This window comes from Saimiri boliviensis, chromosome 1 (genome assembly GCF_048565385.1).
Source record: "Saimiri boliviensis isolate mSaiBol1 chromosome 1, mSaiBol1.pri, whole genome shotgun sequence".
Classification (NCBI taxonomy): Eukaryota; Metazoa; Chordata; class Mammalia; order Primates; family Cebidae; genus Saimiri; species Saimiri boliviensis.
In genome coordinates this window covers 63,712,276-63,727,487 of record NC_133449.1, presented here as the reverse complement: position 1 = coordinate 63,727,487, position 15,212 = coordinate 63,712,276, and the positions used below count along the sequence as shown (strand labels likewise).

General features: G+C 47.6%; 1 protein-coding gene across 4 annotated transcripts in view; it reads right to left on the bottom strand.

The window, feature by feature from the left end:
• SLC4A5 (solute carrier family 4 member 5) overlaps positions 1-15,212 on the bottom strand; it is a 153,414-nt gene that overhangs the window by 13,675 nt on the left and 124,527 nt on the right. For all 4 annotated transcript variants that reach the window (XM_039479158.2, XM_039479159.2, XM_039479167.2 and 1 more), the window contains 7 exons: positions 14,702-14,902; positions 10,038-10,151; positions 8,271-8,432; positions 7,313-7,491; positions 6,102-6,174; positions 2,379-2,447; positions 1,532-1,705 (listed from right to left, as the gene is read on the bottom strand). In XM_039479158.2, the coding sequence (XP_039335092.2) occupies positions 1,532-1,705; positions 2,379-2,447; positions 6,102-6,174; positions 7,313-7,491; positions 8,271-8,432; positions 10,038-10,151; positions 14,702-14,902 (972 nt within the window). The remainder of the gene's footprint in view (positions 1-1,531; positions 1,706-2,378; positions 2,448-6,101; positions 6,175-7,312; positions 7,492-8,270; positions 8,433-10,037; positions 10,152-14,701; positions 14,903-15,212) is intronic.

The following is a 15,212-nucleotide window of genomic DNA, read 5'->3' as shown; positions in this document are numbered from 1 at the left end:
CTGGGTAACAAGAGCGAAACTCCGTCTCAAAAAAAAAAAAAAAAAAAAAAAAAAAAAAAAAAAAAAAAGAGAGAGAGAATAAGCTCAGTGGCCCAGGATGGCTGTGATGTGTATGGTCCTTTCCCCAACAAGAACATTCATCTGGATTTGATACTGGTTCCTCCCTGACACTACTTGGGAGCAAGTACAGCCTGGGGGCGTCAGACAGAACTGGGTTTTAAGAATCCTGGCTCTGAAAACAACTTGGTGGTTGCTAGCAGCAAGGGTGGCAAGAGAAGCTGTCTGCATAGGGGCAGCAAGGGGGAACTTTTGGAGCTGTTCTGTATTGTGACTGGTGGTGAAACCACCACTCTGTTCATTTGCCAAAACTCATAGAACCACACATTGAATTTTACCGTATGCAAATTCAACCAAAAAAAATCAATAGGTGGGGGATGCAGGTCTTGCTTTGCCCTGCCTGGTTGTGTGTCCAGAGTCACTCGCTCATGCTCTCTGAGCCTCACTTTCTCATCTGTAAAGCGGGGTTACTAGTGCTTGGGGGGCTGGTATGGACTCAATGGAACAGCACTCAGCAAAGGCTAATCAAGACTGCTACTGCCTTTCCCTTCGCCAGCTCTGAGGCCCATGAGGGCACTAGGGGGAGGATCTATCTCCCTTTGCCTGCAGTGGGGGTTTTCAACTCTGGCTGCACGTTTATGCTCACCTGTAGACCATAAAAATACCAAAGTCTGGATGTCCCAGAGATCCTGATTTGAGTGGTCTGGGTTGATTTTCATGGGCAGCCAGGGTCGAGACTGTTGACTAGACCCTCCTAGGAGTGCGCACTCCAAGTTCCCCTCAGTGTACTTACTTTGGCCCCTGCCCCAGAGCCCTCAGGCTTTCCCCAGACATTCACTGACACACTCCAGGTGCCTGGCAAGGGCTTGGGCCAGTGCCCTCAGTGCGTTATCTAGAGGGCAAATGCAATGTGTTTTTGGCTTTGTGTTCTTTTCACTTCGAATCCAAACTTATATAATATTTGCAAGAATAGTGAAAGAACTGTAACCTTTCCCAAGCTCAAGCTTTATATATATTGTCATTGGGTTTTGATGTTCTTGATCTCTGACCCTAGTTCTTCCCCCACCCCCCTACTTCACTATTTAGCTTTTCAAATTTAGCTATCTTGAGTGATGGAAAGATCTATATTTAGCACGCATCGACTTCTGAGACTGGTTGGAATTTTGGCAGTGGGAACTCCTGGTTGAACTGATTTGCTTTCTCTGTCCCTCCCTGGAGCCAGGAGATTGGGTGACTCCTGCGTTCTCGCTGAGCGGCCCTGACATTCCTTCCTCAGCCTCCTCTCTGCCCCACCCCACACCATCTGGCCTGGACTCACAATTCAAATCGGGTCATCCTGTGCCAGCCTCTGTGACCCAAGGGAGCCAGGCCACAGCTGACGGGAAGGCAGAAGATGGTGGGAGGGGAGGTTGAGCTGCACCTCTTGCCCAGGCCAACCTGCTGGGCAGGAGGAGGAAGCCCGCACCCACTTTACCATGACTGGGAAGATGATGGCAGCCACCGTGGACTTGAGGATCCAGAGCACGGCCAGGCAGAGGATCTGCACCAGGGTGAAGAGGTGGATCCGGCGCAGCGGCACGTGTCGCAGGAAGGCGTGGTCCGGCTGGTGCTTGGCTGGCATCAGGAAGAGCTTGCAGCGTTCCCAGAACTAGGGGGACAGTGTGGGCTCAGCCAGGTAGCTGGGCTCTGAGGGCCTGCTGGGCCCCAGTACTAGGGGAAGGGGTTCCTGGGTGGGGTCTCAGAGGGGAAACCCCCTGCTCCAGCCTTAAGGATGCATGGGAGGGGAGCTGGAGGTATCTAGACAGATACATAATGGGGTCTTAGAGAAAGGGTCCTGAGCGCTGGGTGAGGGGAAGAGCCCTGGAGCTGGCTAGAAAATGAACACTGTCCATATTCAAGGAAAGTGCAAGTTAATTGTAACATAAACTGTTTAAGAATTCTGGGATTTCATGGTAAATACAGAACAAAACAAAAATGCTTTCTTCTGTGTAGTTGCCTTAGGGAAGAGAGAGAGGTACAGTGAAATGCTCACTGGAGTCAGCTCCTTCTGGATTTTGAATTCTGACCCTCCCATCCCCAACTGTAAAATGGGGATCAGATAACCTAATTACATAGATTAAATTATATAAGGCCGATGAAGTGCCTAGCATAGTTATTTTGCCTGGTAGTATCAGTAAGCAACAGTATCATTACTATTTTTCTTTCACTGAATTAGGACAATTGGGGACAATGGGGACAACTGAATTGGGGGCTCTTGGTGACATGGAACCAGACATGGAATAATGACTCCAGGTATGCAGACTAGGGAGGGAAAGCCTTACCTGAATGCCATTCAGGGAGGCCACGCCCATGTAGAGGAAGACTCCGTACAGCACCGGCAGGGGGATGCACTAAAATGAGAGCAGAACTTTGGATTGGCTTCTGCCTGGGGCGGGCCCTTGGCCACCCTGTTCTGGATGATGGTGTCTCCTGACTACAGAGGCAGCTTGGGAGCTGGATGTTTTGGAGAACCAAGAGTCAGCAGAGCTAGGGTGTGGAGGGGGGTGGAGATGAGGGTCACTGGGACTGTACTGCCCCTTCTCTGGTAGGGGTGCCTGGCCCAGCATGTGGCTGCTCTCCTGGCCTGGCCCCTCATTGTGCCATTGTGCCATATAGAAGCCATGTGGTCTGGCTGAAGAAACACCTTCTGGAAAGTGAGAAGGTGCCACAGACTGCCCCTTTCTCATTCCTGACAGCTTTTTCCTACCTCCAGCCTCAGCTGAGGGCCCCTTAAAGCTGCTCAGCCTGCAGCGGTGTAGGGACCTTTAATGAGCCGACCTACATCAGCAGGGAATACCAAGGACACTTAACGGAAATCATACATCAGGCCAGGCATGGTGGCTCACACCTGTAGCCCTAGCACTTTGGGAGGCCAGGTGGCTGGATGACCAGAGGTCAGGAGTTTGAGACCAGTTTGGCCAACATGGTGAAACCCCATCTCTATTAAATATACAAAAAAAAAAAAAAATTAGCTGGGCATGGTGGCACATGCCTGTAATCCCAGCAACTTGGGAGGCTGAGGCAGGAGAATCACTTGAACCCAGGAGATGGAAGTTGTAGCAAGCTGAGATCATGCCACTGCCTGGGTGACAGAGACGTTGTCTAAAAAAAAAAAAAAAAAAAACGGAAATCGTGCAGCATACACAATCACATAAAAAGGAAGCAAAACAGAAGTATGTAAACTAATCAGCACTCATCACCAACTAACCACAAATAGTTTGGTGGGTACCCTACCCTCCAAACTTGCACACAGGCAGCTTGTTTGCTTTTTCAAACATGGGATCATGGAATTCATCCCATTCTACAAGAGTGATTCCAAATCTTTCACAGCCTTTCAAAGCATTCTTCCGCTATCTCAGTTGTTTCTGTCTGTCACCTCTTCTTCACCTGCAGCTGTGGCTCCCCATGGTGAGCAGAGGATGCTCCTCCTTGCAGTCATGTTAGAGCACTCTGGAGCACACAGAGCACTATGCCAACACTAAAAGGGCTTTAGAGGAATTTTTGGCCCCTAAAGAATGCTGTTCTTAGATTTGAGTTTTTGTTTTTGTTTTTTTTGAAACAGAATCTTGCTATGTTTGCCATTCTGGTCTCAAACTATTGGCCTCAAGTGATCCTCCCACCTCAGCCTCTGAAAGTGTCAGTATTACAGATGTGAGCCACCATGCCTGGTAGATTTGGATTTTTTTTTTTTTTTTTTTTGAGACAGAATCTCACTCTGTCTTGTCCAGGCTGGAGTGCAGTGGTGGGATCTCAACTCACTGCAGCCTTCACCTCCTGGGCTTAACCAATTCTCCTGTCTCAGCCTCCTGAGTAGCTGGGATACAGGCCTGTGCCACCACACATGGCTATTTTTGTATTTTTAGTAGAGATGGGGTTTCACCATATTGGCCAGGCTGGTCTTGAACTCCTGACCTTAGGTGATCCACTCGCCTCAGCCTCCCAGAGTGCCAGGATTATAGCCTTGAACCACCATGCCAGGCCCGATTTAAGCTTTTTAATGCAAATACTTCTATGTTAAACAGTGTCAAAATAGACATACACAATGGAACCCTCTCTACAAAAGTAAATAGTCCCTGGCCATTTAAAATATATCTTTAAATAAACAGAATGCTTGCCTTCCTGTGTGTAATTTGTTTCCCCCGCAGGGGAAATATTCCTTAAAAAATACTAGGCTCCTACCTACTGCTCAGGTAAGCCTAGCACCAATTCTCAAGCCAGAAATATTTTCCATTGTAAATACATCAGCTAGCATCAAGATTCTTTAGCCTTCGTTTCTAAAAGATCACCTCTGAATGAATTTTTTTTTTTTTATTTTGAGATGAGCTCTCACTCTGTTGCCCAAGCTGGAGTGCAGTGGCATGATCCCGGCTCACTGAAGCCTTGACCTCCTGGGCTCAGGTGATCTTCACGCCCCAGCCTCCCTAGTGGCTGGGACCACAGGCATGCACCATCATGCCTGGCTAATTTTTGTATTTTTTGTAGAGATGGGGTGTCTCACTATGTTGCCCAGACTGGTCTTGAACTCCTGGCCTCAAGTGATCCTTCTACCTTGGGTTCCCAACGTCCTGGGATTACAGACATGAGCCACCATGCCTGGTTATGAGCTGTTTTGAGATATTCAAAGAGGGAAAATAGTATCGGCAAAAGGTTGAGGCAATTACAGGTAAACTTAATTCAAGAAAGGAAAGTCTTGTGTGGGCACTGATCAAGGGAAAGGGAGACTGATGGACGATTGGCTGGAGTGGAGAGCAGGGAAATCTGCTGGGAACACCTTGCTTTTTGGAGTCTCTCCAAAAAGAAACTCTTGTGGGGGATGCCTGCCTCCATTGCACCCCTATTTGATTTAGTCTCTTAGCTCTTGTGGTGGGACATGAGCAAGAGGAGCTTCAAGCTGGGTAGGGAAAAGTTACCCAAGTCCCAAGACTTCCTGAGCTCAGGTGATCCTTCTGCCTCAGCCTCCTGAGTAGATGGACTACAGGCCTGTACCACCATGCTTGGCCTCCCACTGCAAGTTTTAAACTTCATGAGCCCCAAACCACAGCAATGTGGACACACACCCCATTCAGGAAGTTCCTGATCTAAGCAGGGCTAGAGCTTGGCAGAACGTTTGGAGGGAAGAGTATCTTCCAGAAAGGTGAGAGTGGCCCTGGAAGGCGTGGGAAAGAGGATTGGTGATGATAAAAAACTGCAATATTGGCTGGGTGCGGTGGCTCATGCCTGTAATCCCAGCACTTTGGGAGGCTGAAGTGGGCAGATCACCTGAGGTTGGGAGTTCGAGACCAGCCTGACCAACTCAGAGAAACCCTGTCTCTACTAAAAATACAAAATTAGCCGGGTGTGGTGGCGCATGCCTGTAATCCCAGCTGCTCGAGAGGCTGAGAATCGCTTGAATCCAGGAGACAGAGGCTGTGGTCAGCCAACATCATGCCATTACACTCTAGACTGGGCAATGAGAGCAAAACTCTGTCTCAAAAAACAAAACAAAACAAAACGACAACAACAAAATAACTGCAGTATCACAGAAAACAATGGTGACAGCGTGGAAATATTACTTTGGCCTAATAAAACTGTGCCTTTTTCTTTCTTTCTTTTTCATATGGAGTTTCACTCTTGTTGCCCAGGCTGGAGTGCAATGGCGCAATCTTGGCTCACCAAAACCTCCGCCTCCTGGGTTCAAGCGATTCTCCTGCCTTAGCCTCCTGAGTAGCTGGAATTACAGGCATGTGCCACCACGCCCGCATAATTTTTGAATTTTTAGTACAGACGGGGTTTCACCATGTTAGTCAGGCTGGTCTTGAATTCCTGACCTCAGGTGAACCGCCTGCTTCAGCCTCCCAAACTGCTGGGATTACAGGTGTGAGATACCATGCCCGGCGAAGACCATGCCTTTCTTAGGGGGCTGATAGACCAGTGATCCCTAGCTATGTGGAGACCCTCTCCCTGCCTGAGGCATTCACTCTGCTTTCTTAGACGACGAGGCCCTGGGTGAGAGTGCAGGGCCTCACCTTCAGGATGGGAGCCAGGAAGACAGAGATTCCCGTCAGGATGAAGACGATGATGCCAGTCACTCTCTGTTCCCTGGCAGAGAAGAGCACATGGTCAGGGTGTACCAGGAAATGCCTGCCCTTCTGTGGGCGCCTGAAGCTTGTGTCCAAGGCCATGGCCTCGAGGTCTTCTGCATGGAGCTCTGCCTGGTTCCCTGAGGCCCAGCTGAACCATATGTGGGAAGACAGGCGGCCCCTGACTGGGGGTATCTTGCAGGGGCACTGAGGGCTATTCAGTGTAGTGGCTCACAGCTGGGGTACTTGAGTAGAACTGATGTGGGCTGGATCCTGGCTCTGCCACTAGCTAGTTATGCGGCATTGGGCAGGGCTCTGCCCATCTTGAGCCTCAGTATATGCAGTAATAGTGGCACCTATTGTTGAGGATGCATTCGAGATAAATGCTATTACTCTGCCCTTTGATTGTAAGATCTCACTTTTGTGGGGCACAATGATTGAGGATCTGGAGAAGGGGGTCTGGCTACCAGCAGAACAGGTATCAGGGGTGGGAGGTAAGTGAGCCCTGCAGTTGGGCAGAGAAGCCTCATTCGGGCAGGCTGGGCAGTCCAGGTATCCCGAGATAGTGGGAGAATTACTTCGGGCAGTCATGTAGGAGAACGCCAGGGTTTGGTGTGGTTTCACCTTGGAGGCCCTAAGGGGCTTAAGATGCACTTCTCTGCCTAACATGGCACATGAGAGAAGGGGCAAGTGAAGGAACAGGAGTGACAGGCAGGGTCACAGACTGGGGAGCAAGGGTGGTCCTGGGATAGCCTTCTGAGGAGACCAAGCAAGACCTGAGCCCAAGGAGGGCTGTGGGGGCAGTAGGGGCTTGCAGGGTCTTGAGGAAGGAAAAAAGGGCAGGATAGCACAAGGCCTTGTGTGGGACCTTCGATGGCCGATGCAGGTGAGTGTCTGGTGCACATGTCCATGTATGTTTATGGCTGGGGTATGTGTACTGCTTGGAATCTAGTAGGTAAAAAGCCCCACTTAGAGTTGGACTTCTGTCTCTCTCCTTCCCTCCCTCCAGGGATAGCACTCCTGTCCCTGTGGTTCTTGGGCCATCAGAGCACGGGCCCTTTTTGTCCAAATCCTTTGGTGAGACAGGCAAAGCCAGCTTCCCCTCCCTGAGTGAACCCCTCCCTGTCAGGTATTCCCTAGGCTTTGACCCCTCCTACCTGACTCCCAGGAACTGGGGCTGCTCCCCAGGGGCACTGGTCTCCGTCTCCATCTTGAGGCTGTCGATGTGGGCAATGGAGATGACCGTGGCAGCCACATACCAGGGGAGCCCCATAAAGGAGCATAAGGCCATGAGGATGCCCACCCAGAACAGGTCCAAATGGTAGCCAGCTGCCTTCTGTAGGGGTAGGGGAGGGAAGGGAGAAGTTTCTGGGGAGCTTGTTCCTTCTGGAAGCAGCCATTCTGTGGAACATTGTTCAAGGGCTCCCCCTGCCTTCCAGAGGATACTGACAAGGCCTGAGGTGCACCTTGCAAGGACTGCAGAGGTGGGTGGGTCCCACCACCACCCCATCTGAAAGGGTGAGCTGCCTAAGTAACATAGGTAATGGAAGAGAGGGATGCTCAAGCTTGGAGAGGCCCTGGGTTTGGATCTCTGGGAAGAAAAGCCCAGAAGGTGGCCACAGGGTCTCTGCAGTTCCTGAGTGAGGGACCGCAGCTGGGATAGGCCACACCTAGAGTGATCCAGACTGAGATGGGGAAGGAGGTGGCCCAAGTCTTCTCAGGCTCACAGGCTGGGTGGGGAGTTGCAGAGGCCAAGAAGGCTAAGGAAGTTCCTCTGCCTCAGTGTTCTAGGCTGTGCCCCCGTCAGGATCTGCTGATTTTCAGGTTCATGTTGGGGGATAAGAACTCAAGGCCACTTTGGGAAAGACAGGGAGCCTGTGCCCAGTGGCTCAGCCTAGTTTGGTCCTGGTCCTCAGAAAGTCACTCCAGCCCTGGTGGCCTTACCCACATCCGGAGGTCACATTTCCCCCTCAACACACCAAGTGGGAACTCCAGTCTTCTGTCCTCATATTTTCCTGGCCCAAAGCATTGAAAGAAGCATCATGGTCTTCCTTTGCTCCTTCTGACTTTCTGGGAAGAAAGAGGTTACCCCTCTGTTCCTAGTACCGGCCTTACCTTCAGCTTGTTCTCCTTCCGGTTGACAATGACGGCAGTGATCTGCTGGTCCATGAAGATCAGGATGGTCACGAGCAGGGCAGGCAGGATGCTTGCTGGGTATACCCACCACGGGTTCTTCCCAAAGGGGGCCACGAACCAGCCTCGGTCAGGCCGTGTGGGCTAAGTGGGAGCAAACAGAGAGGGGACCTTTCCTCTCTCGCTTGTCCCAGGGCACTTGCCACCTGGTCTGCTGTCCCACCTCCTCGACTTTCCCTGACCTGGGGTACTTTTCAAGTGAAATCTTTTCCCTTAAACACATTAGGTACCTGCAACTTTAGACTAAATTCAGACATGGGAAGGACCATGTATGCAGACAGTGTCTGTAAAACTAAGGAGGTAATTTGCTGCAATAGCCCCGAGATTGGGCAGGAAACACGGAAGTGTGGATCAGAGGACAGCCAGGAGAGAGAATGCACTCACTGCAAATAACAAACAGCAGAAATGAGGCCCAACAGAAAATAAAGAAATGGGTGGGCTCAGGGCCAGCTGCTTCTGCCTCTCCTGAGAACATTCTAGAATTGTCTGTAGAACGCCGAACATCAGTTCAGTTCTGCATGTTAAGGATGAGGAACTATCTGTGCAGGAGCTGGGTTGAATTTTATCTCTTTTTTTTTTTATTTAAGGAAAAAAAAAAAAAAAGAGTTACTTTAATTTCCAGGCCAACATGAGTTAAATGAGATGTGTTTAAGCTCCTTAGGAGAACCTCGAAACAATAATATGTTGAAGGTCAAGACTTCAGAAGCTGAGTAGGGTGGCTCATGCCTGTAATCCCAGCACTTTGGCAGGAGGATCACTCGAGCCTATGAGTTAAAGACCAGCCTGGGCAACATAGGGAGACTCCATCTCTACAAAAAAATACAAAAATTAGCTGGGTGTTGTGGTATGCACCTATAGTTCCAGCTACTTGGGAGGCTGAGGCAGGAGGATCACTTGAGTCCAGGAAGTTCAGGCTGCAGTGAGCTGTGACTGCACTACTGCACTGTAGCCTGGGCAACAGAGTGAGACTTTGCCTAAAAAAACACAAAGAAAAAAAAAGACCTTAAAGACAGGGAGGGGAAGTTCTAGAATCTGGACATTTGGACTTCCTACTCTGGTGAGATGGTTGGTGCTCTTATGAGAGAGTAGGTCTGAGTTTAGCTACAAGCATATGTCACCAATTCTGGACTAGTGAGTAATTTCTAAGCAGTGGTTCTCAAACTTGAGCATACTCCAGGTCACCTGAAGGGCTTGTTAAAATGCAGACTGCTGGTTCAACCCCCAGCTTTCCTGATTCCACAGGTGGGACTGAGAAATTGCATTTCTAATGAGTTCCCCTTGACTGCGATGCTGTGATATTGGTCTGAAGATCACACTTTAAGAATCACTATTCTAAGGGATCAGTTTCAACAGATTCCATCTGGGCCAGCTTGTAGACTGCCAGAGGTCAGGGAACTGAAGAACTTCAAACAGGAATCAAGAGGCTTCCACTTGGTTGGAGGGTGAATTCCAGTGCCTTCCTCACCTCATGGCTACAGATCAGGATTTCATGGTGAATATGTCACCCTTCCCCACCCTACCTCAAAGGATTGGCTCCTGGGAGCCAGTGTTCAGGAAAGGTGGTGCACAGACAGAGAGCTAACACGGTCTCTCGGCTGAGAGAAGAGAGTTTGATCATCACAGAGGGGAAAGAATCTGCAGCTGGTGGGTAGGCAGACTGGATGCCCAGATGGGGGGCAAGGAGCAAACCTTGATGACACTGGGCACGTGCAGCTTGGGGGTTTCCAGCCCGAAACAGGCATCGATTCCACAGAACATCAGGATGGAGAAAACAATGGAAAAGTCAGCCACCAGGGCCCGGACCTGCAGACAGGAGATGAGCAAGTGAAAGCAAGTGAGTGAAGCACCCACCCGGCTCCAGTTAGCCCCAGTCCTCAGGCAGCAAAGAGGTGAACTGTTACAGTCTAGGCTCTGAAGGTAGCAGAACCAGGCTCGAATCTGGACTTTGCTCGAGAGGTGTAATGACTCTTATCCAGCAGATGTAATGAGGGCAAAGGCTGAACTCTGAAGCAAACTTTAGCTTCTACAAACCTGTGACAGGTTATTGTACCCCACCTGGGCTGGGAGGGACACTCCCCAATTCCACTGGGACCATTGGCTATTCTCAGACCTTTTGTCCACCAAGATCCTCTTGTTCCTCTGTTTCTCAGGCGGCCCTTCTAGGCCAGGTTCTGAACCTGGAGGCTCTTCCTAGACCAAGTTCTAAACCTGACCTTCCTGCCCATTCTGAATCAATGTCCTCCAACCTCCTCTCCAAATCAACTCTATATCTAGAAGTCTCATGGCAGAGGGTCTCCCAATGTCTACCCTGTAGCCCTTTTTATATCTTTTCAGGGAAGTCAATTTGAACGGTAGGGGCAGGTGACAGTACATTGACTTCATTCCCTGCATTCCCTTCTCCTCTTTAAATTTTTATTAACATAATATCTGTAATTGGTTAAAAACCCACAGAGTGGAAAAAGACTTAAGGGAAAAGCAAAGTCTCCCACCTCACTTTTTCTCAATCCAGCCCCACCTTCCAGATCCACCCACTATGTCTGCTTGACTTTACTTGTTCTGGAGGTTCCCTCCATATCATTAACTAATATGCATATACTTTAGTATTTTCATTTACTAATTTAAGGGATTATCTATTGATAAGAATTTAGCTTTACTGCCAGGTGTGGTGGCTCAAGCCTGTAATCCCAGCACTTTGGGAGGCCGAGGTGGGTGGATCACGAGGTCAAGAGATCGAGACCATCCTGGTCAACATGGTGAAACCCCGTCTCTACTAAAAATACAAAAAAATTAGCTGGGCATGGTGGCACGTGCCTGTAATCCTAGCTACTCAGGAGGCTGAGGCAGGAGAATTGCCTGAACCCAGGAGGCGGAGGTTGCGGTGAGCCGAGATTGCGCCATTGCACTCCAGCCTGGGTAACAAGAGCAAAACTCCGTCTCAAAAAAAAAAAAAAAAAAAAAAAAAAAAGAATTTAGCTTTACTTACACTATGCCTCCTGTCCTTTCCTTATTTCTAATCTTTGATAGTTAATTTTAAGCTCCTATGGGTTTCCTTTGTACTTTCAAGTTATATAATGAAACCTCTCTTTCCGTTAGCTTTGGCTAATATCTCTTATTATCCATCTTGCAAGGTGAGGACCACTGCTTTTATCCTCCTACCACCTCTCTCCTCCCCTTCTCTCTTCCTTCCTGTGATACCTCCACTTTGACCTTCCCACTGTCAAAGCTGAGAAGACTCATATCTTGCTCTGTAAACACATGCCTTGTGTGTTTTATCTATAAGTCAATTGCAAAAGTTGAAAATTAATAATAGCTTTATATTATTATGATCATATAAATATTAGTCACAGAAGAACCAAGTAGTGTTCTAGGTTTATAATTCCTTTTCTATAATATTCCTAGCATACAGGTCAAAACCATATGAATGTTTATTAAGTTAAACCACATGAATTTGCCATTTTTTGTATGTCAAAACAACCAGATATGGGCAACTTCACATGGTCCAACTAATCAGAGAGTGCCAGTTTCTCTGATGTATCTGTTTACACTTCTACCTACTGCTTTTCATCTCCAACACCTGGTGTCCCAAGATCTTTATCTTCCAATCTGATGAGCATGAAATGGTATGGCCTCATTCCTCTCTGCAACCCAAAATTCCAGGAGGCAAGTGAGCAACTTTTAAGTAATATGAGGGGGGAAAAAGTTGGTGATACAAGAACTTCAGGCCATGTGAATTACTTTTTATCCTTCAGGCAACAGATATTTTCAGATACAGTGACTGCTTGAGAATTTTTACATAAGAGGAGATTTAGGGATATGCTCTGGGCTGGAAATGGGGAGGAGGGAAGAGAACTGGTCCCGAGGATGCACTTGTGCTGTGAGCAAATCATTTTTTACTCAGTTTATATACTACGGAGCTCCCTAGGGTGCCTTTTATTCAGTCTTTAGGAAATTTGAGAATAATTCAACTATTTATAGCAGATATTTTATCATTATGATTAGAAGCAGTAGCAGCTGCAATATTTAGTTAAGATGGCTTTAGGGGAGTGTAATAGAGTTTACGATGGGAAAGTGTTGCTAAGATTCTTCCAAGTACCCCCACCAGGGCATAGTCATTGCTTACATATGCAAGTGCTGTTTTGATTAATAAATGTTTTATTCCAGCCACAAACAGGTAGAAAATAAAATTTAAAACAGCAGTTAGGGCTGGGTGCCGTGGCTCACACCTGTAATCCCAGCACTTTGGGAGGCTGAGATGGACAGATCACCTGAGGTAAAGAGTTCAAGACCAGCCTAGCCAACATGGTGAAACCCTGTCTCAACTAAAAATACAAAAATTAGCTGGGCGTGGTGGTAGGCGCCTGTAGTCCCAGCTATTTGGGAGGCTGAGGCAGAAGAATCACTTGAACTTGGGAGGTGGAGGTGGTAGTGAGCTGAGATCACGCCACTGCACTCCAGCCTGGGTGACAGAGTGAGGCTCTGTCTCAAAAAAAAAAATAATAATAAATTAAATAGCAGTTAGCTTTTATGATAGTATAAAAAAATCAAGTACCTAGGAATAAATCTAATAAAAAATGTTCCAGACTTCAAGATCAAAACATATAAAACATTATGGAGAGAAAGAAGACAAAAATAAATGAAGTATACCATACTCATAAATCAGAACACTCAAAATTTGAAAGATGTGAATTCTTCCCAAATTGACATACAGAGTCAAGATAATCCCATCAAAATTCCAACAAGTTTTTATTTTGGTGAAATTTAAGATGATTCTAAAATTCATGTGGAAATGGAAACGGCCAAGAAAATATTACATAAAAAGGACAAAGAGCCGGGCGCGGTGGCTCAAGCCTGTAATCCCAGCACTTTGGGAGGCCGAGGCGGGTGGATCACGAGGTCAAGAGATCGAGACCATCCTGGTCGACATGGTGAAACCCCGTCTCTACTAAAAATACAAAAAATTAGCTGGGCATGGTGGCGCGTGCCTGTAATCCCAGCTACTCAGGAGGCTGAGGCAGGAGAATTGCCTGAACCCAGGAGGCGGAGATTGCGGTGAGCCGAGATTGCGCCATTGCACTCCAGCCTGGGTAACAAGAGCGAAACTCCGTCTCAAAAAAAAAAAAAAAAAAAAAAGGACAAAGAGAAAGTTTGGGAGACAACCATATAAAGAGTTACAAGCTACAGAAATTAAGACTGTGATACTGATATATAAATAAACTGGTAAAACAGAATAAAGAACCCAGAAACAGACCCTGACATATAGGAATATTTTATATATAGTATAGGAAGTATTGCAAAAGCAATGGAGAAAGAATGGTCTTTAAAAAATGATGGAACAATTGACTATTTATATAAAATCACAAAGAAACAGTATCTCACAGTCTACATCAAAATCAGTTCTGATGGATTGTAGATCTAACATGAAAGGAAAAACAATGAAGCTTTTAGAAGGTAACATACAAGAATATCTTCTGCCCAATATTTTCCTTGAGGAAAGTTTCATATATTCAATTACAATAAAACTAAGAATTTCTGTTAATCAAAAGATACTATTAAGGATGTAAAAAGAGAAAAACAGTCACAGAGTGGGAGAAGATTTCATAACCCATGTAGTCACAAAAACATTTCTACCCAAAAAGATATAAAGAACTCCTGCAAATCAGAAAGGCAGACAACCTAATAGAAAATATGCAAGAGCCAGGTGCGGTGGCTCATGCTTGTAATCCCAGCACTTTGGGAGGCCAAGGCAGGCAGATCGCTTGAGGTCAAGAGTTCGAGGCCAGCCTTGCCAACATAGTGAAACCCTATCTCTACTAAAAATACAAAAATTAGCCGGGCATAGTGGCAGGTGCCTGTCACCCCAGCTACTCGGGAGGCTGAGGCAGGAGAATCACTTGAACCTGGGAGACAGAGGTTGCAGTGAGCTGAGATCGCATCACTGCACTCCAGCCTGGGAGACAGAGTGAGACTCCATCTAAAAAAAAAAAAAGAAAATGTGCAAGAGATTTCAATAGGTACTTCCAAAAAGAAAGTCAGCTGGCCATATGGTCAATAAGTACAGGAATAGCTGTGTTTTCACTTTCATTAATCATCAGGAAAGTGAAAAATTAAAAAAACAAAAAACAAAAAACCGAGATACTACTACACAAAAAGACTAAAGATAAAAGCCTGACGATACCAAGTGTTGTCAAGGGGACTGGCCAACAAGGGAACCCAGTTCTTTCTGACTTAACTTGAAAAACCCCAGTGAGCCAGTGCTCATGTGGAGTCCATCCTGACAGTGGACCAGAACCCTCTCTGGGGAACTCAGCAGTGGTCTGACTGCAGGTCCCCTCCTAACAGCAGGATGAGCTTACCTTAGTAGGAAAATAGCGGCTGAATTTGAACTTCTTCAGGGTCAGGGTCATGGAGTATGTCCCAAAGAAAAGGATGAAGGACATGAGTGCCAGGTCTGGGATGAACTTGCAGGAGTTCCCAAGCAGGCGCCCGCCATAGCTCAGACACTCTTTCTTGCTCAGTAGGGACCAGTCCAGCGCTGTGAGGTTAAGGGGGTTGTACTTGGAGACCAAGCACAGGAGAGAATGGGTCAGCTGTGTCCTTCCCCCTGCAGTTCCCAAGCAGCTGGCATACTTTCCCACCCTCTGAGGGACCCCAGCCCTCCTGTCCACGATGGTGACCTCAGCAACAGAGTGATGTTCCTGGGGACCAGCTGATTCAAGGAATGACAAGCTCCCTGGGAAGACTAGGAGCTCATATGTGTTTCTTCATTGTGTTCTAAGATGTACTGCCGTGCTAGCAAGGAGGAAAAGGACAGAGAGAGGATGCCTTCCTCCTCAGCAGGCCTGGCTCCCATCAACCAACCACAGG